The sequence below is a fragment of the Microtus pennsylvanicus genome, chromosome 4 (genome assembly GCF_037038515.1).
Source record: "Microtus pennsylvanicus isolate mMicPen1 chromosome 4, mMicPen1.hap1, whole genome shotgun sequence".
In the NCBI taxonomy this organism is placed as follows: domain Eukaryota; kingdom Metazoa; phylum Chordata; class Mammalia; order Rodentia; family Cricetidae; genus Microtus; species Microtus pennsylvanicus.
Genome location: NC_134582.1, coordinates 144,171,211 through 144,193,756, shown reverse-complemented (window position 1 = coordinate 144,193,756; position 22,546 = coordinate 144,171,211). Strand labels below are relative to the sequence as shown.

The 22,546-nt window shown below is 39.9% G+C and overlaps 1 protein-coding gene across 1 annotated transcript in view; it reads left to right on the top strand.

The window, feature by feature from the left end:
* The window catches only part of Odad2 (outer dynein arm docking complex subunit 2), a 154,721-nt gene that overhangs the window by 19,363 nt on the left and 112,812 nt on the right, over window positions 1-22,546 (top strand). Inside the window, exons 8-11 of the mRNA XM_075971115.1 lie at window positions 725-841; window positions 3,941-4,134; window positions 6,994-7,089; window positions 8,237-8,384. Of these exons, the coding sequence (XP_075827230.1) occupies window positions 725-841; window positions 3,941-4,134; window positions 6,994-7,089; window positions 8,237-8,384 (555 nt within the window). The remainder of the gene's footprint in view (window positions 1-724; window positions 842-3,940; window positions 4,135-6,993; window positions 7,090-8,236; window positions 8,385-22,546) is intronic.

Genomic DNA, 22,546 nt, shown 5'->3' with positions numbered 1-22,546 from the left:
AATGATATTCATAGCATTCAGAGGGGAATCCTACATCATACTTCTTTGCAACTTCTTATGATAGAATAATACAGTAAGGAAGAAAAGGAAATGAAAAAGGTGGAGGTGGGTGGAAGAGGAGATAAAAGCAAAGGGAGAAGAGCCATGAAGTTCTATAGAGGCACTAGCCCTGGAAAATAAACTCATAGCAATCTGCTACACACAAACAAGTCTGAGTGTGATACACACAGGCTTTTCTCTGGTGAGATTCTAAGCCTTGGTCCTTTTGTGACTTCATCAGTTAAGGTTCTTGAAGTCATAATGTATTTTCACAGTAGGGGAGAGCAGAGGAAGGGACACCACTGGAGAGCAGAGCTCTGCGTGCACAGAGGAGGTACTCAAATGTGGGGAGGGGCAGACGGATAAAGGGCTGAGAAAATGAACTCAAGAGGAAGGATGTTGCCTATACACATCATACACAAAGACTGCCAAATGCATCTTTTAGCAAAATAATCATGAACACGAGATGAGGATTTGTAGGAGGTAGGGGGAACTGATAGGGATGAAAATGAGATAATAAAGGCTAGAAGGGAGCATAAATGAAATGCATTCATATATGTATGAGATTGTCAAAACAAATTTAATTAATAAAAATACCAACACATATACATAGGCTGTGACATTCTGCTCTGGTTCCTCTCTTGAATGTTCCATTAATCATTCCATCAAACCTTTCCTCCCAAAGGGCAAAACAGAAGAGGAGGGACAAATTAATTATGAGAGACAAGGCGAAATTTACAAAGACCTTGTTACATGTTTAAAAGACAAATCACCTGTATTTTCAGAAAATATGTCTAAGCAGGTAAGCTCTGATATTCCTTTTATATTACTTGACTACAACTTTTTATAGCCTTTCCATATTTTCATTACTCTAAACTCAAACTGTATACCTGTTAAGTAACATCATACTCTTTCTTTTAATTCTTATCTCTGGTGAACTCTGATATATTTTGTTCTACTAATTTACCTCGTGCAGGTGTTTCATATCAGTGGGATCACAGGATCTACTTAATATCTGTATCTATGTGAGAGAAATCATATCGAGTACCAAAGGGTACTGACCCTTTGGTTTATTTCACTTAGCTTGTTATCTCAAGGTTTATCATGTTTATATATCCATTCCTTTTTATAGTTTCGTTCTATTTCACTTACATATATGCTCTACTGTCTTTGCTTCATTTCCTGCCATAGATATAAAATACCACCACCAAAGCAACTTAAGGAAGAATGGGTTTATGTTTACTCACAGTCCCATGTTATAATCCAGCATTGCAGGGAAGACAGTAGATACAGGAAAGAGTTGGTCACATTCACATTCAAGACCAGAGAGAGAACAAATTAATGCAGGCATGCTTTTAGTGCTTAACAGGCTTTCTCCGCCACCACACAGTTCAGTATCTCCTACTTAGGGAATGATGCAGCCCACACTGCAGGTCTTCCCACCCAATAAACATGATTGAGATAATCTCCAACAAACAAGCCCACAAGTCAGCTTGATCTTGTAGATTCTCTTCCCAGCTTAGTGTAGATTGTGTCATGTTGATAATTAAAACTAACCAGTACACACACATTTGGATTTACTAAATTGGGCTTTTCTACCCCATGAACACCAGTCTACAAGAATCCATTTGAGTTTGTACTTTTTTGGATGGCCACTTAGAAGTGGATTTTTTTTTTGACACATGGTAATTTTATGTCATCCTGCATCATTTGAAATTTTACAAGGAGTACAAGAGCAGTGATGCCCAAGGAGTCCATTTATTCCCTATCCCCTCCAGCATGTATTTCATATTGTTTGATAGAATCTTAGTGAGTTACTGGTGGGCCTCTGATATCTAGCCTCTTATTTCCTTTTATCTCATCCTACTACATCCTTGCTTGACTTTCTGAAAACATTTTATTTCTTTTAAATATTGCACATGTCTTTAACTTTTAAACTTTCTTATAAGATTATTTTAATTGCCTAGCTTTGCTCTTTGACGATTTCATACATGAATATAGAGTGTCCTACTTACTTTTACCCTATCTTCTTTTGTCTCCCTCCCACCTCTGTCACCCCAATACTCTTCACCACCCTGTCATACCCAACCCCTTCTTCATGCCTTTTTACTTTATCTTGAGATCTATTGATTTTAAATGTCTAAGTAGTCACAGTTTGGAACTTCCTCTAGAGCCTGGTGAAATCACTGCTTGGAATACAACTGAAGGCCATGACTGTCTAACCCTCAGAATTCATTAGTTGCTAATAGTGCAACAGGGAGGATCAGGACCCCATGATCTATGGTTGGCGGTTGACAGGTCCAGCCTTGTGTAGGCTCATTAATAGGTAACCCCAGCTGCTGTGGAAGCAGGTTTTGCAGTGCTGTGCTCTGTCCCAAAGATGGCATTTGCAGTCCTTCTGATCTCATTGGCTTTTACATTATTTTCACGCCCTCTTCTGTAGTGTTCCCTAAGTCATGGAGGGGTGATATAAATGTTATGTTTTGGGGCAATGCTCTAGTCTCAATATTTTTATGAAATTTGTCAACCATTCCCCAAATTATTATTAGTATATTAGCTTCTCTCAATATATTGCTGATCATTGTTTTTGAAGAAGCTTTCTTTTTTTTAATAGCAGCAAGGTATATTTATTTTATCTCATTTAGGATTTATATTTATTTATTTTATTTTTTATTAAAAATTTCCGCCTCCTCCCCGCCTCCCTTTTCCCTCCCCCTTCCCCCACTCCCCACACCCCACTTCCCTCCCCCTCTCTCTCCAGTTTGAAGAGCAGTCAGGGTTCCCTGCCCTATGGGCAGTCCAAGGTCCTCCCCACTCCATCCAAGTTTAGGAAGGTGAGCATCCAAACAGGCTAGGCTCCCACAAAGCCAGTACATGCAGTAGGATCAAAACCCAGTGCCATTGTCCTTGGTTTCTCAATACGGAGAAGCTTTCTTTTTGTATTTTTCTATTTTCAAGAGAGACAGACTAAGAGGGAGGGAAGAAAATGTAGAAGAAAAAGAAATAATTTGGGAGAGAAAGAGATATTTTCAGAAACTCATTAATACAGTTTTTAGAGACAAGCAAATCTGACTGAGGGAGGTCAGTGTAGTGGGCTGGAGTACAAACAAGTGCAGAATCATGCCTGAAACCCTAATTCCATGATCCATTGAGCTGGAGACTCAGGCAAGGATTTCTGTTTCCAGCCCAGGGAGAGTTTCCTCTTTGGAAATCCTAGCCTTCCCTCTGTAGGCCTTCATCTTCCTGGGTGAGGTAGGCTCACATTACAAAGGGCAATCAACTTAGTCTACTGATTCAAATGCCAATCCTTGCTAAAATTACATACACAGCAATATTTAACTTGGTATGAGCAAAAGCATTAGGCACCTTAGTCCAACCAGACAGAGACAAACAGAACTATTTTTACCTAGTTCTGCTATTTTTTTTACCCTTACATGCTTTTAACAGTGTGAAAATGTCAGTGATAGCCCCACCCATCCCTCAAAGTCAACAGTGCCATCCTTGCACTCCCTTCCTCTGGGCTACCTGTCATTACTAGAGGTTTCTGTTTGGTTTGCTTCATGAGACAAGATCTCAATAGATAGGGACAGCTTTGATCTCAGGATTCTTCTCCCCAAGCCTCTAATTACCAGGATTACAAACATGTGCCATTTCTAACTGTGAAGGATTTTATTCCAGCAGTCCCCTAGCATAGGATGATATTGGAGTGTCATCAATGGTAGTTCGAATTCTCCAGAAAACGCTAGTCTGATGTTTCACCCGGGTGTATAAACTGTTGCTGCAGGAAACAACTCTTAGGTTGGTGATATTCAAGAGTTAGGGATTCACTGGAGTGTTCCAGTTTTAGGCATTAAGTAGTTCAGAGGTGCCACTGTAACCATTACTCTCTTTTTAAATAAAGGAGATTAGATTCAATGAGGAACAACAGAGGGATCCTCAGGTTTATGAGAAATCCAAGACAGAAGATGTCCAATTACCTGCAACTAGTTCAGAGAAGAATAAAATGGAGAAGAACCAGATTAACTTTGGGAAAAGTCATATGACCAAGAGACTGGAGCCAAGCTTAAACTGGAGAGCAACTGTTGATTACAAAGAGTATGTAGTTGTTTACATGGGTTTTCTGATGAGTCTTCAATCACTATACAGTTTCCTAATTTTTCCTGGAATTGTACATCTTGTTAGAAAATAGAGTATATATTTCCCTGTCTTTGCTATGTGATTCCTTTTTCCTTCTTTGTATATCTGAAACGGAAGGAAGTAGCAGGACGAGTGCTTGTATTCTGGCCACTATGATGGAAGAAGAAAAACACAGCTCTCTTTTGTGTAGTAGGTGAGCAAGAAAAAGTGATATGAGAAAGAAGCAATGCTAAAATACATTGAGAAATAACATTAAACATATAAATTTAAAACATATGATTATAGTTATGTGGAGTTCCTCAAGAAAATTTCTGTAGCAATAGTACAAGCGGAACTGAAATGCTTTAGGGAAGAATGGACAGTGGGGTACTTTGGGTTACTATTGCTTTTACATAACACCATGAGCAAAAGGAACTTGGGGAGAAAGGGGTTCATTTCCCTCACAGTTACACATAACAGTTAATCATCAAAAGTAGTGAGATCAAGAACTTACACAGGGTAGGAACCTGGAGGCAGGAGCTGATACAGAAGCCGTGGAGGGGTGCTGCTTATTGGCTTGTTCCTCATAACTTGCATAGCCTGCTTTCTTATAGAACTCAGGGCCACCAGTCCAGGGGTGATTCCACCCACAATGGACTGGGTCCTCCCACATCAATCCCTAATTTAAAAATACCTTGCCACAGCCTTGCCTGCCTACAGCCTAACCCTATGGAAATATTTTCTTAATTGAGAATCCCTCTTTTATGATGACTATAGCTTGTGCCAAGTTGCCATAAAATTATCCAGTACACATCCTAAAGATAAGAAATACAGTTAGTAAAATTATAAATTATAGCCAGACCGTGATGGTAAACATTTTTAATTCTAGCACTCAGGAGGCAAAGGCAGGGGGATCTTTGTGAGTTTGAGGTAAGCCTGGTGGTCTACAGAGCTAGTTCCAGGACAGCCAAGACTACACAAAGAAACCCCATTTTGAAAAGTAATAACAAAAATTGAAAAAATTATTGTTATTTAAAGGCTTAGAAAATTACTCAGACAATGACAATAAAGTATTTGCCTTGCAAGTATGAGAACCTGAGTTCAATCCCCAGAACTCAAAAATAAAAACAAAATATAACAGACATAGTGGTATGTGAGTGTAATTCTACTGCTGAGGAATCTATGGAGCCCGCTGACCAGCCAGCTTAGTCACCTTGCTGTATCCAGAGCAGTAAGATACCCTGCTTCAAATAAAAGGTGACAGCGCTTTTCTCTGACCTCCACATGTGGAATATGTATGTATATGTAGATGAATTCCCCCCCCCCCACACACCACATTGTATGTGAGTGTCATTGCTACTCAAATTCTGAAGCTGTCAGAAGTTCCTAGAGCAAATCTGTTGTGTTTCCATTAGCAAGTTATTTATTTTAGAAAGGTGTAAATGGTTGATTATGGCTCATGATTTTAGAAATTTCAGTTCAAAATCTCTGTAAATGATTGTTTTTTGGAATCCAGTAAGTGTGCTAAATGTCCACAGTGAAGAACACATGGCAGAGTATGACTGCTTACCTTGTAGTCAGGAAACAAAGAGAAGTATGGTGGGTGGCCAGTCCCAAAGACCTCTCGTTAGGTTCCTTCTAAAGATTCCATATATCAGTATCTCAGATCAATTTTTTCCCTTTTTTCTTTCTTTCTTTCCTTCCTCCCTCCCTTTCTCCCTCCTTTCTTTTTTCCTTCATTTCTTCCTCCCTTCTTTCTCTATTTCCATCCCCCCTCTTGCTTTCTTTCTTTTAATGGAGTCTTATGCTATAGGTTGACTTCTAACCTGTGGTAATTCTCCTCCTTCAGCTTCCTGTAGGCATGAGATATATGACTGACTGGCTGGAGTCAAGCTTTTTTGGTTGTTCAGAGGCTACTCGTGATCCCAACTAGAGCAAGCAGTTCACAAACTTTAGCCAACAAAACACAAATGCCAGCCTGGATTACTAGCACATGGCATAGTCACTCTTATATTCAATGTGACATGGTTGGTTTAATAACCTTTTCTGGGATTCTGAAGCATCAAGGGTGTGGTTTGTTCCAGCATTAAATGCAGAGGATCTATCTCCAGGAGAAAGGTTCTGTGGGAAGAGAAGAGGCCCTCACTTTTCTGATTTCCACTGACTTCATTACCTCTGTAACTATATGGAAGGGCTCTGCAAAAAACATATGTGAGTCTCTGCTAATGGGGAAGTGGATTTTAAAATATTGTCTTTAATTATGAACTACTGTATGTAATGAGAGCTGAGTATGTGCTAAGGAGCACACTAAGCCTAGAAATTCCTGAAGATCCTGAAGAGTCCCTACAGCACTGTTGGCCAGTGTTGGTGAGAAACTAGTACCTGTGACTGAGAGCAGTAAGCGCTCTGAGGAGAGGGCTAGGATGACGATTTCACTGAGCCATGGCAGCCTGTGAAGACCCTGCTACTAGTTCTTAGTGCATAGCATATTTGACAAAGGGCTGCTGCTTATTTTATTGTTTTAAAATGGAGTCTGGAACCCAGGCTGGCCTTGAACTCGGTCTCTGGAATGCTAAGATTACAAGTGTGTACCACCACAGCCAGTATAACCAAACAGCACACAACATTTTTTTCAACACATAAAACACATATCTGTGCTTGAAGAACAAATACGTACCTGTAAGTGTGAGGCGAGGCTGGAATGTGCTAATCAGTGTCAGGAAAGTGCATTGTTTGGGTTCATGAAAGTGCTGGGGCCATCTGTATATACTTTGATCTTTTATATCCTATTCGCCAGCACAACATACTAAAGTTCTGTTTTGTTATTTATTTATTTAGCCACAAAAGCTCCATAAAGGATAGCCAAGAGGAAAAACAAGGAAAATTTGAAAAGTCATCAGCATCTGTTTCCTCTGGCCGTGCACAGTTACTCCGGTACGTTCCGATGGGTATGGCTATGTTCTTACAGCCACCACATATAATGTCCAATTGCCATGACATTTACAGGCCTCCTCAGTACTATACAATGACCCCAGGATACTTAACATGCTGATGGTTACTAGTGATGTCAGTAAAAGTGAGGGTGCTAGATTTCTTTAAATATATTCCAGGGTATACTTCTACTGTGGCTCTGTGGATCACAGGGAGTGCTTGCTACTTACTAACATCTAAGGCCAGCTATGAACATTGGGTGTAATTTTCAGTTTAGCAAAGAAACAAAATAATGAGAAGGGTTGGCCATTGGTGTTAGAGGGTTTCAGAGCAGTGGCAGGAAGAAGGGGAGCGATTCCCATGCAAACAATTGCATACTAGGGCTGAAACAGGACTTAAGACCCTGAACTGCATTGATGTGGGCTTTACTTTCAGGTTCACTTAATAAATTTATTCAGTGTGTTTAAGAACTTTTAAAGCTTTTGACTTTGAAATAATTCTAGACTCAGAGGAAACTGCAAAGGTAGCCTACTCAAACCCTCGGCCCACCTTCCTCCAGTGACAGCACAGTACGGTCACAACACCAGGACATGAACATTGTTTCAGTGTATATGTGATTTACACATACATAATAGGGTAAATTATCATGATGAACACAGCAATCAGAACACAGAACTTCACCAGCATGTGGGGCTCCCTAATTCCCTATTACGGCCACATCTACTCTCTCGCTTTTAACTCCAGACAACTGTTTGCCTCTTTTCCACCCTAATAGGCAGTATCTAGGCTTGAGTGCCATTTCAAACATTGTTTTTCATTTATCTCTACTGTTCCACCCTTTCCCTTTCTGTGGGTTACTTAAGTATTTTGATTTGTCTGTAGTCTTTTCAGATTTTTATAGTTCTGCATAAGCTTTGCTCAAAATTGGTTTCTGTGTGTGTGTGTGTGTGTGTGTGTATGTTTGTGTATACTGAATACAATTTGCTAGTGTTGCCTTTTGGCAGATGTGTAGAAGAAGCCTTGCCTTCCTTCTGAGGCTCACAAGGTGTTGATGTCATCTGTTGCTCACTGTCTGTAGACCAGTTGCTATATTATTGTTACAGTCACGGTCATGCTGTAGCTTACACTGTGGACTTGTTGCTTTTCATAGTAAGGGTGGTGAGAAGGTTGAGGAGACTGCCAGTGAGAGCTCCTCAGAGAGCGAGGAAGACGAGGAGCCTCCGGACCACCGCCAAGAAGCCAATGCTGACTTGCCATCGGAATACTGGCAGATTCAGAAGCTGGTGAAATATTTAAAGGTAAGAAAAACCTTCCATGCTGTGTTTACAGTATTCCGTGGAAATCCATTGTGAAATTCTCAGGTAAATGGATGGAGCTGGAAGTAATAATTGAGTGAGGTAACCTGGACCTATAAAGACCAGGACCGCATGTTCTCTCTGATGTGTGGATACTAACTTTGAACCTTTAGATATGTGTGTAAAAATGGAGTATCCACAGAAGGCAATACACTAGTGAGGAGATAGAGATGGCATGCAGTTGGTATGACAAGGAAGAGAAATAATAGAAAATGAAGGGTTAAATGAGATAGGAACAGGGCAGAGCAGGGGAGGGCAGGGCAGAGGAGTACAGTAAGGATAAGAAACCCTGAAGACCCTTAAAAATCCACATGGAAACCTACTTTAGAAGCTTACCAAGACATAGACATATGCAAAAAGGAGCTTAAAATGGAATTATCTTATAATGGGGAGAAAATGTGTCTCCCATACATTGCAGTACTACAGTACAAGTTATGGTTTAATTCTTTTCAAGGTGTTGGTCAGTGAGGCCCCATGGACACTCCTCCCCAAACATTACAGGATATTTCCATTGCTCTTGGTTACTCTAGAACATAATGATAATACTCTATTATTGAAGACATCATGTATTTGAGTCATAGAGCATGGAGAAACAAAGCTGATACTGATCTGGAAGCTTCATCCCTGTTTGCAACTTTCATAATTTTGAAATTTTCTATGCGTATTACCAGGGAAGAAAAGTCATCTACACTCTTCCTAACAATGAAACTAATGAACTACAATAATGACTGGCCTGGTAAAATATGCCACTGATTCAATAATGGCACAAGTGTTATGGGAATAACCAACTACTTTCTAATTGGCTTAAGTCCATCTCTACAAAAGGAAACTCATGCCTAGTACCACTGAATAGATCAAAAAATCCATGGTTGAATAGGTCATAGGTGCTAAGCAGGATCTAACACTATTATTCTGCTAAATGGACATAGTATTAAACTTCTCCCTAAGTTCATATCTTTATATCCATATATATGAGTGTATCTCTCAGCCATAGGAGAAGTTTATTTTTGCAACAGATGGTGATTAACCGAAACACAGACCCGAGCTGTTCAATGTGCAGAGTAAATTACTATAGAGTGCTCACATCTAAACTTGAAATCCGTATGTGATAACATACCCTCCCCATACGGCTCAACGGTGATCACCAAAGATTGGATGTAAAGATTGAAAGAGACAGAGGTAGTGGATCACTGCAGTGGAACGATATTTGTCAGATGTGGCATGGCTTTTTAACATATGAGTTCACAGCATCTGTGACTTCCTGAACAAGATAAATCAGCTGAAATCTCTTTGTAGATGGGGAAGGGCCTCGTGAAGGCCTACCCTTAGCAATTCACAACTGATGGCTTCAGGAAAAGAGTCAGTTTTCTTCAGAGACGTGTCTCCTATGCGGTCATCTATGCTCCAGTATAACTCTGCACATAATGGCTGCATTCAGTGGACTCAGTGGTTTGTTTGTTTGTTTTTTTTAAGAGTATATAAATTTGGGATTACAGGATATAGCCACCGCATCTGACACCGTAACTCTTATTGTATCAGGTAGGGAAAAAACTGACATCAGTGAACATCACAGGCCACAAGGCTGAAGTTGGCCATCTTGAGTATAACAGACCATTCTGGTTCATACCTGGTGCTTTGGGAAAAGAAAAGGACAGACTTGAGGTTTTCTTGCCATCCATTGTCTTTTCCTTTTTCATGAGTCAAAGAAACATGAGAACAGCCAAGAGGTGGGACAATGGGGTAGGCAGAAGCATGGTTTTTGATGTTGGAAAGATGTCAGTGGGACCCTATGTACCAGCTTAGCAGCTTCAGGTTATACAACGTTTATTGACTTCAGCTTCCTCATTGTAAAAGAAGGGGGAAGTGTTTGAATGTCAGGATCACAATGAATGTTAAATGTAGCATAATACATCTGAAGTGCTTAGCACAGAGTCCACGGTAATGCTGACAGTGATAATTATTTCTACAGTGTATGATCATGACCATAGATGTTGCACGGTGTGGAGTCTTGTTCTCTTGCCCAGGTGGCCCTCAAGTTTTGCTTTAAAATTTCTAGCAAAACAATAAAAAGAGGAAAATACAGGGAGTTAATATATTGAAGGATAGACTTACTATCGTTAAGTAAGAAAAGCCAGTTGTCAATGATACTGGTGCTAAGAACTGGAAGAATTTTAGCCTTTAGGGTCGATTAGGAAGGTACTGGGCAATGGAGCACATGGCATCCCAGATGGCATCCTGGGACCATAGCAAAGTGTCTCCTAATGGCTTGGTTATAGAATGCTACCTTGAGTTATTCAGCTGCTTAGGATAAATCCATATAGTTGGGGGCCAAATGGGGATGTGCTGTTTCTGTCCCAGAACAGCTAAGAAAAACATTTATTGATGAAGTGCTACTTAAGCTCACACAAGTTATTCATCAGGAAATCATGTGCAAATGTGATACTTTTGGCCAGACACTAAATTGCTCAGAATTCTTATAGCTCCCACAGGTAAATATGCTTAATATAGCCAATAAGAAGGAAAGTAGATCTACAAATGGTTTCAAGGTTTTTGACACAGGTAACTGTTTTATACAGAGACACAAAAGGATATTAAAAAGTCTCTGAAATGCAAAATTGGAAGTCTCTAGGTAATCTCAAAATAAACATACCTGATATTTTAATTTATAAAATTATAGCTCCAATGTAGGCTTAAACTAGCAAAGAAATGGTAACGTTGACCTTACTTTCTCCTACCATTTTCCAAGGATAGAATGTCAGCGCTGTTGAAAAATATTGATGAGCTCATTAATATTGAAACAGGTCAACGAACTTGAGCTTGTTATTTATCCAGCCTATGAGCTCAGATCCTGGCATATAAGAAAAGGGAGTTGATATTGAAATATTAGGCTTTAACCTACACTTCAAGTTGAAAATTTTACACACACACACACACACACTCTTCTTCTGGGTCTTTAGAACACAATTTAATTTTTTAATTAATGATTACACTACATTTTTATTTTACTCAGCAAACATCCAACTTCTTTGGTCCCCCTAGCTGATGAGTGTATAGAACCCAAGTACTAACCAGGGTGACCTGCTTAGCTCCTGAGATCATGCATGTTCAAGATGGTATCCTGTGTAAGGCAATCTAACTCTTAGGGAAGTGCCACCATTCTATTTAACCCCCTACTGATAAGTACCTACGTTCTGTGTTTTGTTACCATGACAGCTCAGGTGGTCTAACTTCTCAGCTGCTTCTTCAGTAGAGAGGTGCTATTTAATTCATTTCTTATCAGCAGGCTATCTTGCCAAGGATCACAAGCTTGACCCTCAAACTTCTGCCTAAATGGTGCAAAGGCAGGTGAAGTTACTGCGTGCAGTGTTCCTCTGTGCTTACTCTCAGTCTCTGGACAACAGTTTAGTCTTACCTCCGAGTCAGAGTTCCTTCAGTGGACAGCTCTCCCAACTCTCCCCCACCTTCTTTTAGCTCCCATACTCCTTAGAGATACACTTACTTTTATTCTTGCACTTGCTGTTTTGACATAGCTAACTCCTTCATCCACTGGCTTTAAAATCTTGCAAAAAAAAAAAAAAGATTTTGATGATTTCTAATAATTAGAGGCACTGGTGTCTTAATGTCTGCACTACAGTTCTTCGGAATCCCTAGCTTCCCAGTGATATTTCATTCACTTCTAAACCTGATATGTGGAAAAACTCCTGAAATCAGAGAATCAATTGTTGGGAAAAGAGGGTTTATCATTCACAAGAGTTGTTACAAATTGATACAGATGGATAGATTTTCTCTGGTAAAGTCAGAAGGGGCACAGGAAGTTTGAAATTCAAGGTTTGACTTTCAAACACATTAGTGTACATGGCCTTAACTGAAAAATGAATGACTTCACCCCAGGATAAAAGACTGCAAATTTATTTCTATGTCAATTCTGTTTGGCTTTAACTATAAATTGAAGAGAAAATAAAGGCAATTGAGGTGATGCTAAGAGCACAACCTTGTTAGTTTTGAGGGATTTCTGGTGGCATCTGGGATTATGTTTTTCTCACCAATTGGCATTTCCTGGACTGTTGCCTGGGGAGGACATATGTGCCACTCTGGTCTCAGTTTTAGGCTCAGTAAGGTGACATTAAGATCAATGTTGGAGACATTAAAGTGTTGTGCTCAGTGGGTCTGATCCTTGCACGCTTATATAATAATAGAGGAACACGGGGTGGGGTCCGAGGGCTATTTATTTAGATGCTCCCTTCCTTGAAGAGTTCTGCTAGAAGAGTGGGCAGAGGAGCTCCACTCTCCAGCGTCATACACAGGAGACCACTCTCCACTGTCAGACACAGGAGACCACTCTCCAGTTTGATACACAGGAGCACTGCTCTCCACTGTCAGACACAGCAGACCACTCTCCAGCATCATAGACAGGAGACCACTCTCCAACATCATACACAGGAGACCATTGCCCAGCGTCATACAAAAGGAGACCACTCTCCATTGTCATACACAGGAGACCACTCTCCAGCATGATACACAGGAGGCCACTCTCTACTGTCATACACATAGCATACCCACATGCATTTCTTATCACATGATTCATGTACTGTGGAAGTCACTCTTCTGTTCAGTTCCATATCCACACGTTTAGAATTTAAGGCTATGAAAAATAAAGGTGTCTGGAAGTCTCCAAAGTTAGTAGGGAGGAGATCTGACTTCAGACTGACATCTGTAAGACATTCTTCAGAAAGACCATCAGGCTATAGCTACAATAGAGGCACCCAGGACTCAAGGGGCGTTCTTGGCAATAGATGTGCTTCCAGTTTAAAATTCTTTGTTGAAGATGCTTTACTGGTGTTCCATTCCTAACACACACACACACTTCCCCTTAACTGGTTAACAAGTTCTGAGTGGTAATTGGGAATTAAATGTTTTTTTTTTATTGTAGGAATTTGATGTACTTTGCAGTCAATTACACTTAATTAAATTCCATTCCCATTACTTGTGTCTTAGATTTGGAGTGGCAGGTTTGATCCTTGTTTCATTGGTGGAAAAGCTGAGAAACCCTTTGCTACAGGCCACACAGAAGGCGGCTGCGGGCTGGGACCACATCCAGCTTCTTCTATCTTTGTTGCCTGTTGCCTGGTGATTCTGTCCCACTGTCAAGAAACTCAGAACCCAGGAGCCTTGTAGACATTGCTTCATCTTCTCTCTCATCTGCATTGCTTCATTTGAGTGAGAGACTGAACAGGAGCTTTTATAAAAGGACTTGGTATCCGTTTTTGGAATGCAACATTGGCGTGTTCTTTGACTAGGTTTTAAGGAGGGTGAGAACAGTGGCAGTACAGTTGTTCTTAAAGGGGCCATTTAAACATGGAAAGCAGTGGTCACTGTTCACGAATCCAGTAAATTGAAGCTGTTAAAAAAGTCTTGCTGTCCAGAGTAATATTTTTAAGATTGTGCAAGCTATCTCACCCATGTGGGTTACCTTAAAAAAATCAGTACTCCGAGATAGAGTAAGTGCCTTTGAAAATGCCCTCTTAGAGGGTCTGGAAGGATGGCAGGGTGGCTCGTGTTTGCAAGTGTGAGGACCTGGATTTGGATCTCTAGCTGGGTACAGTACCACAACACTGTCACCTCAGAGCTAGAGGGTGAGTAGACAGGTATCTCCCGGGAGCTCACCTGCAGCCATTCTAGCCAAAACATAAAGCAGGAGTAATTAGGACAGTCTGATGTCAACCTCTGACATGTGCTTATGTCCCCACCCCGATATCTGTTAGGAATTATGCTTAAATCACTTTATCTATAAAAATTCTACATAGTAGCTCATATTTATGTTTTCATAAATGTTACCATGTTTGAATGAATACATTTTATGTTTTTGGACTACGTGAAATATGTATAAGCTCATATCATCCCCAAAAGAATTTGTCCCATTGCATTTTTTTTTTACTTAATTGATTAATTTATGTGAATATGGGTGAACACACACGCATAAACACACACTGTGCAAACAGCACAATGTAAGTACAGAGTTCAGAGGACAAGTTGCTGGAGTCAATTCTGTCCTCATACCTGTGGGTCCTAGAGATCAAAATGATGTCATCAGGTCTCAGAGCTTATGTCATTTTGTGTTTTGGTTTCGTTTTTGGTTTTTAATCACAAAGGAGATAAAGAAGGGAGAAAGCACAGCCTCCCCAGTGGTGACTCTGCACTCCACAAATGAATGACATTTTTAGCTTTCAGCTTTTTATCCCCCTTTGCCCTTCTGTATTTTATAAATTTGGGGGAAGCGGAGTAATGAACTGAGTGTGCTAATACAGTGCTACTGACTCCTGACCACTGGAGCAGCCAGCACACACCGTCACATCACCACATCAGCCTAACCACCAAGGTGGCAATGCTCAAAATGTCCAGCTAGGCACAATGGCACTTGCCTGTAGTCTCAGTGACTCACTCTGCCCAGGAATTGGAGGTCAATGAGGGCAAGACCCCCATCACAAAAACAAAGATACAAGCAAAATATCAATTCTCTCTCTCTCTCTCTCTCTCTCTCTCTCTCTCAAACACACATACACACATTCTCTCTCACACACACACAAACACGCTCACACAAGATATACACACTCTCTCTCACACACAAACACACATTCTCTCTCACACACACAAACACACACACAGACTATCTCTCTCTCTCTCTCACACACACACACAAACACGCTCACACAAGATATACACACTCTCTCTCACACACAAACACACATTCTCTCTCTCACACACACAGACTCTCTCTCTCTCTTTCTCTCTCTCTCTCTCTCTCTCTCTCACACACACACACGCACACACACACACACACACAGAGTAAAATTCCTGCAAGTGTTAGTACTTGCACTTAGAATATTCAAGGCTTTGATTTCCATCTCCTGCACTCTTTCTCCCCAAGTGGGAAAAGAAATCTTGGGGAAATTCCTGGGCTTTAACTCATTTCCTCATTCATCCTTTGTGCTTCATGAGCAGTTAGTGTGAGCTAGTCATTTAGTTATTCATAAGATATTTGTGTTGTATGACCTGAGCATGTAATAGATTTTTGAGGAAATCCATCTCTGGTGTGTCTGTTGTACCATATTTGTTCCCCCAAAATGTGCTTTCTCCAAAAATTGTTTGATTGGAGAAAATTTGCTCTGGCTGATTCCCAGTTTGTATAATGTGAAGGACCACTTTGCCTTTTGTTTTTAAAAATATGACTTCATGTTACAGATGCTTTTATATGAAAAACTAAACAGGAGTGAGTGGTGCCCAATTTAGCCTAGCTCATGTACTTTACAACTGCATGTAGACAGATCTGTCATAATCATTAGTAGACACTGTGTGTTTGCAGGAAAATGGGAGCCTCATAGCCCTTCTTGGTCCACTAGCTTTTGAGATTTGTGCTAGCAAGGCTGTCAAGGCTGTGGCTCCTTTCCCAGCCTTGCTCTCTGGGTGGGTGTGGCTGTCTGCTGTGGCCTGCCAATATTTCTTCAATGCACAGAACAGCAGCATATGTAACTTATATAGTCCCTCTTTGGTTTAAGCTCTTAAAAATTATAGGAACGGTAAACAAGTTAGCATGTTCACTGTGAAAATCCAAGTCGAATGAATGAAGGCTTTTTTACAGATATTTCATAATTTATACAATAAAGCCACACCCTTATGTTTGCTTTTTGAGACAAGATCTTACTCACTAGTCCATGATGACCTGAAACTCAATATTTAGTGTGGGCTGTCTGTGAACTAATGGCAATGCTCCTGCCTCAGTCACTTGAGTGCTGACATTATAGGTGCAAAAGACCATGTCCAGCTTACATTGTTCTTTTTATATTTAATATTGTGCTTTGGTTTGGTCATTTTAATTATAATATAAAGTTTCATTATAGGTAAACATTAATTTGTTTAACAGTTCCCTTTGTGGCAACATCTAATTTTTACTCTAGTCATACTGTAAAATCTGGATGCATCCTCGATACATGCTCTACTTCTACGGGAGAGAGTCTTTGAAAGGTACTACAGGAATGAGCAGAGAATACAAATTCTTGATAGCTCTAATGTAGACTTGTCTAATGTGTGGAAATTTTCACTTGAATAAGATGTGAATACATTTAAGTCAGGTATAATGATACACACCTATAATCCCAGTAGTATGAGACTGAGGCATTCAAGGTCAGCCTATGTAGATGGAGTTTCTGTCCCACCTGCTCCCACAGTCATTCAGTCCCAAAGAAACACACAGAAGCATATAACAATTATATACCTATTACCTCAGTCTTATTATTAACTAGCTCTTACAACTTAAATTAATCTATAATTCTTGTCTGTGTTAGCCATCTGGCTCGATACCCTTCATCAGTGAGGCATTCTCATCTTACTTCCTCTGCATCTGTTTGGTGTCTGCAGACTTAGCCTTTCCTCTTCCCAGAATTCTTCTAGTCTTGTTGCCCTGCCTATAGGCCTGTGTTATATAAGAAGTTCAAAGGGCCAACCTTGACTATAAACCCAGACCCCATGTGGTGGTTAGCCTGGGAGACAGGCCTCTCTGGGCTTGCCAGTGGAGGATTATCTTGAATAGGTAAAGTGAAGCAGGGCAGACTCAGTGTTGGTGACTTTATTCTCTAGACTGGGATCCTGGACTATATAAAAGGAAACCATGAGGTTAGAACATTTGTTCTTTTCTCTTAGTCTCCCAAATGTGGGTGTGATGGGACCAGTGCGTCAATCTGCCAACTTGATAGACTGTACCCATGGAAAATGGTGAACTTAAGACTTTTATCCTTTACATTGCTTACACCAAGGTAGCTTATAACAGCAACAGAAATCAAAACTGAGATATTCTGTCTTAAAAAGAAGTAATGGGAATCTGCACGATATGCTCGCACTTAAATAATTCAAGAGGCTTGGGCTAGGGAGATCAATCAGTGGATGTTTGTTTCACAAGTATGAGGATTCAAAATGGGATTCCTGGAACCCAACCCTGATACCCACATAAATCATCAAATTATATATATTACAAATGTTTGTATATCAATTTATCCCAATAAAGTTTTATGTTTGTGAGTGTATTATTATATAGATGTGTTCATATGGGTGTATACACATAGGTGTGTGCAGGTGTGCGAGTGTGTAAGGTCAGAAGTCAACAACTCTGTCTTCCTTAATTGCACCCCACATTAATTTTTGTGACAGGGTCTCTCTTTGACCATAGAGCTCACTGATTTCAATAGGCTTACTTACCAATGAGCTCCAAGGTTCCATTTTCTTCCCCTAGTCCCAGTGCTGGGGTTAAAGGATCCACACATGTTTTTCCTGTGGGTTCTGGGTTTCCAAATTCAGGTCCATGTGCTTATGAAAAAAGCACTTTACTCTCCCCAGAGCCAATAAAGTTGTTTTCAAAAGGGAAGAATATGTGTACCCTAGAGTTTGAGAAGGCCCATTTCTATTTATTTATAGACTTCTTGTTATTAATACCAATATGGGAATTTTTTATACTGCCCAATTTTGTTAATTTTTCTGAGGATATATATTCAAAGTCATTTATTTTAAATGTTATCCTTGTGCATAACTTCTTTACTGAATTATTTCATTAAATATTGTAATTATTGAGCTCATTCTCTTGTAACTTTTTAGGAAGGCAATTACATTAGCTACAATTTTTCCACACTGTAGTCACTAAAATGCTCCAGTAAGCTGTCAATTGCCACAAATGTCCCTAGCTATTTTAAAGAAATGCATATAGAAGCCTTGTATTGATGCCTATCCAATTTAAGTCAAAAATTTTGTAAGTTTCTGTAGTGATAGCTTGATTCTAATTTTCATTAAACACACACACTTTTCTTTTGCTTTTAAAAAATAAACATTATTTTCTCTTTTTCCTTGGTGTTCTGCTGAGTCTTAGGTTTATGAGTGCTGACTCATCAGTATAAAATAGATTTGCAAATAAACAGAAGGCCAAGCAATGGATTTTTACTGCTTTGACTCGCTTGGTCATATGCCAGTCACTTGAATACCTTTAGCCATTTCTGATCCTGGCAGACTCTCCAAGCTCTGTGGGCACTGGGCCCTCTGTCATCATTAATGGGCAGACACTGGAAGAGGTTCACTTCTCTTGGTTTCTGAGTGTTTGGAGGGAAAATACTGAGAAAATCAAAGGCCAGCTGAATGTGTGGTAATGGCTGTGTGGCTTCCTTACCAGGCATCCCTCTGTTTCTTGATTGCAGGTTGTGGGGAATGGTACAAGAGACGTGTCTGGCTGGGATTATGCCTCTGTGGTCCTTGCTGCATCACTGGGTCAAGGGATCCCTGACCATATGTCCCCATGAGGACGCTGCATCTCTATTGTCTTTGGAGTTTCCTTTCCAAGCAAAGGAGAATTCAACAAACTTTCATTTCCAAAGTGCCCTTGTGGCACACAATGAATCACCTCAGCCTCCCACTCTAGGCTCCCTCTTCTCTCAGAAAATTTTCAATAAGCCAAATGTTTCTGCACGTCCACTTTTAGCGCTTCCAGCTGGGAACTCCTGCAGCTGGGGCAATCTTTTAGAGATGTCATTGGCTCATCCTGGCCAATCTTGAAATAAAGATTAAAATCCATCTGGGTACGGTAGTACACACCATAATCCCGCTATTAAGGAAGTAGATGCATGAGAGTCAGAAACTGAAGACCAGCCAGGGTTGCAGAGGGAGACACTGTCTCAAATATTAAAGATTAAAGCCTTCAGCTTGGCCCCTGAACAAGAACTATGGTTGCTCTCTTGGGTTCTTGGCTCATTGTGTCCCACATCATTACTCAGGATTATTAGTTCACGTTGATCGTAAGAGCTCTTAACTAGGTCTTGCTACACACTACCCAGGGCTTCTGAATATATACCATGCCCCTTCCTCTGCTACCAGTGAATTCCTACTTTACACAGATTTCAGTTTAGGCATGCTTCTTTCACGTGATGATGGGCTAGATTCATCTGTGTTGCCCATGTCTCTGGGTACTTTCCAGACAAAAATTTTACTCCTTCTAACTGCATAGAATTTCTTTAAGATTTGTAGACACTCCAATATTATTTTTTTTACTTGAAGACTTTTATAATAAGGTTTATTTTTCTCATTTATGTTTTAATTTAAAAATTAAAACGCTTTCTCTTCCATTAACCCCCAAATTCCAGGAATGCCAGGATCAAGTCTGCTTTTGTTTACTTGTATCTAGTGCTTATCATCAGATTGGGCAAATAGTGAGCATGCTAACAAAAAGATACAAAATAATTTGAAGCAGCTCAAAAGTATTATTTATCACAACAAGTATTTTTCCTCATAGACAGTGAGACGAGGTCTTACACTGTACTGTGAATAGTATATTATTTCTGATTTCAAAGATCTTATTGTTTAGAAAAATAGCTTTATTCATTTTGCTTTTCAAAAAGAAATTTTGAGCTGGGTGATGGCTCAGTGGAAGTAAAGCCCTTGCTGTGCATGTAGGAGGCCAGGAGATGGGCTCCATAACACTCCTGTAAATGCCAGACGAGCTTAGGGACCTGCCTATATTCCCAGTATATGGGAGGCGGAGCCCCACAGCAAGCTAGTGAGCCAGAGTATGTGAATTGGCAAAATCAAGTGTGAGACTGTGCTCCAATATATGTAAGATGGAGAGAGCTTCTGGCCTCCACATGGATACAAACATGGGCACTTACACACAAGTGAACATCCACACACATGCAAAAAAATGTTATATAAAGTACTAATTCACTCAAGGTTTTACTGTAAGCAAACAGTTTGCTCACTGTAAAGAAATAAAAGCAATTTAAAAAATTTCTTTCATGCATGTAAAAAACCAGAATGACTTGCTTAGCAGTTCCCATGACCAGAGTAGATGTTTAAATTTGTTCAGCCAAAACATGGGTTGAAATTGTAGCTAGAGTCTATGGTTAGTATGAGTAGTCCATGACAATCCACACCCAAACAAATAAAAAAATAATATTCATAATAAAATTATGTAAAGAAAAGCAAAGAGGTTAAGGAGGGGAGAGAGAAGGAGAGGAGCAACAGGAGCATTTATTTTAGCTCTGTATGTTGTAAGCTGATGTAACAGTGGACAAACACCTCCTAGCTGAAGAAAGAAAGATGAATTACAGATGGTGGAGGCTGGAGACGTGTGAGGAGGCACAGGGCCGGAAGTCAAACAGCAAAAGAATTGTATTCATTTCAGAAATGGAAAAGTTTATGGGATACATTTCTGAATCCCCTTCAGAAGCTAGTAAAATATATTTTTCTATGTTTTCTCCAGCTTTTAAAACTCTACAGATGCAAGTGTGTGACAAAATGTGAAAATTAAGTCTTATTATGTTCTCGGCAGATTTAATTGTAAAGGTAGACAAAGGTGTGCAGCTGCTGCTTGGCTAGATGTTTATGGGTCTAGACAAAGCAGAAGGAGCCCTCAGAATTCTTTACAAATCTGGTATTAAAAGGAATGGCAATGACTGTTAGATGTTTTGGCTCCCGTCTACTGGTATTCATTCTGAAAGATTTATAATCCTTTTGGGAGTGTGGTCAGTGACAAGAGTCGAAGGAAATCCTGAAATGTGGAAAAACTAACTTTTCCTAATATAAAACTGTTCTAAAAAAATCCCTCAAACCTATGAATATGTTTCCAGATTTTCAGAAAAAGTTGATTTACAGAATTTTTTCTATAAGGCTCTAACTTCATATCAATAAATTTGAACCTTTTCTTTGATTCTGACATTGGTCTAGAAATAGATAATTCAGAAGATCACACCTTTTGGGTGCTTGTTATAAATAATGAATTTTAAACCCACATAAGCTGCTGCGAGTGTGTGAGTGGTATAGCACTCAAGAGTAGAGACGACCCTAGACGGACAGAGACTGAGCCAAAGACAAACCCAAAATCCCACCAAACAAAAGAGAAGCAGATCCAGAAAAATCTGGATCATGTGCACCAAGAATGTCCCTACAGAGCATTCTGGATCCTTGGAGATATCCTGGGGTGAGAGGGGGCTGTGACAGCGACTAGATACTCTCCTATGTCACCTTCTCTTCCTCAGCCATGACCAAGTTTATTTTACCTGCAGTCCTTGGTTTGAATTCCCAAACACCCAGTAGAAGAAACTTGTTAGGAGTGTTCAGATTGCTTGTGGGACATCCTGATGCCATTTTAACGATGAAAACACAGCCATGTCCGAGGAATTCCTTCCTTTCCTGCCTTCACCCTTTTTTGTATTATTCTGCTTCCTTTACCAGCCAAAGGACTGGATGATACTCATACTCACTCCTCTTTGTGATTACTGATTGCTTTTCTGCCCTTGTTTTCTAGATGGGAAACAGCAGTAGAGTATCCTGCCCTCAAACAGTGGAGTTAATAACCTGATAATAAGGAGGGGAGGACTTACCATTTCACACCTTAAAGCCGGCTGTGGGTAAATGGTGCCCACCTTCCTCTTGCCAGTCAGGAGCAAGAGAGCAAAGCTATACAACAACAGACTTTACATGTAGGTGCTGAACTGCTCTTGTAATGCTAAACTTCCTCTTTATTTATTTTTTGGATTACCTCAAGAGAGGAAATGTGGCCAACACCACCTCTACACTTTTTAGAAGCACAGGGCATTTTCTTAGGACAAACAAGCAAAAATCTAAACATTCTTTTCCTCAGCCTTTGATTAAACCTTTAAATAAACCCCTCTTAGTTTCTTGTCTGAAAAGCAATAAATTGTTTTAACTTCACACTGAGGAACTGTGTACATGCATGTGTGTGACCTGAAGGAGGCAGCTTGCTGTTTGCCATTTCTGTGAAGCCTTTATGTATTTTCCATTACATAAAATTGCATCTTTAAATGTTAGTTTTAATATTTATATGCTACAATATGGATTAGTAGAAAATACAAATGTATCATAAATACATGTTTTAATGTGAATCTGTAGTATTCATAGTCTCTATTTTCTACATCTGATGGTCTGCTTTCTGAAGCTTTGACACAATATCAGGACTTATTAAAGACATTTATCTCTCACCATTTTGGAAGCTAGGAAGTCATCCAGTATCAGGCACTGGTATCTGGGAATGGCCTGCTTGCTGTGCTCATGGGGTGAAAGGC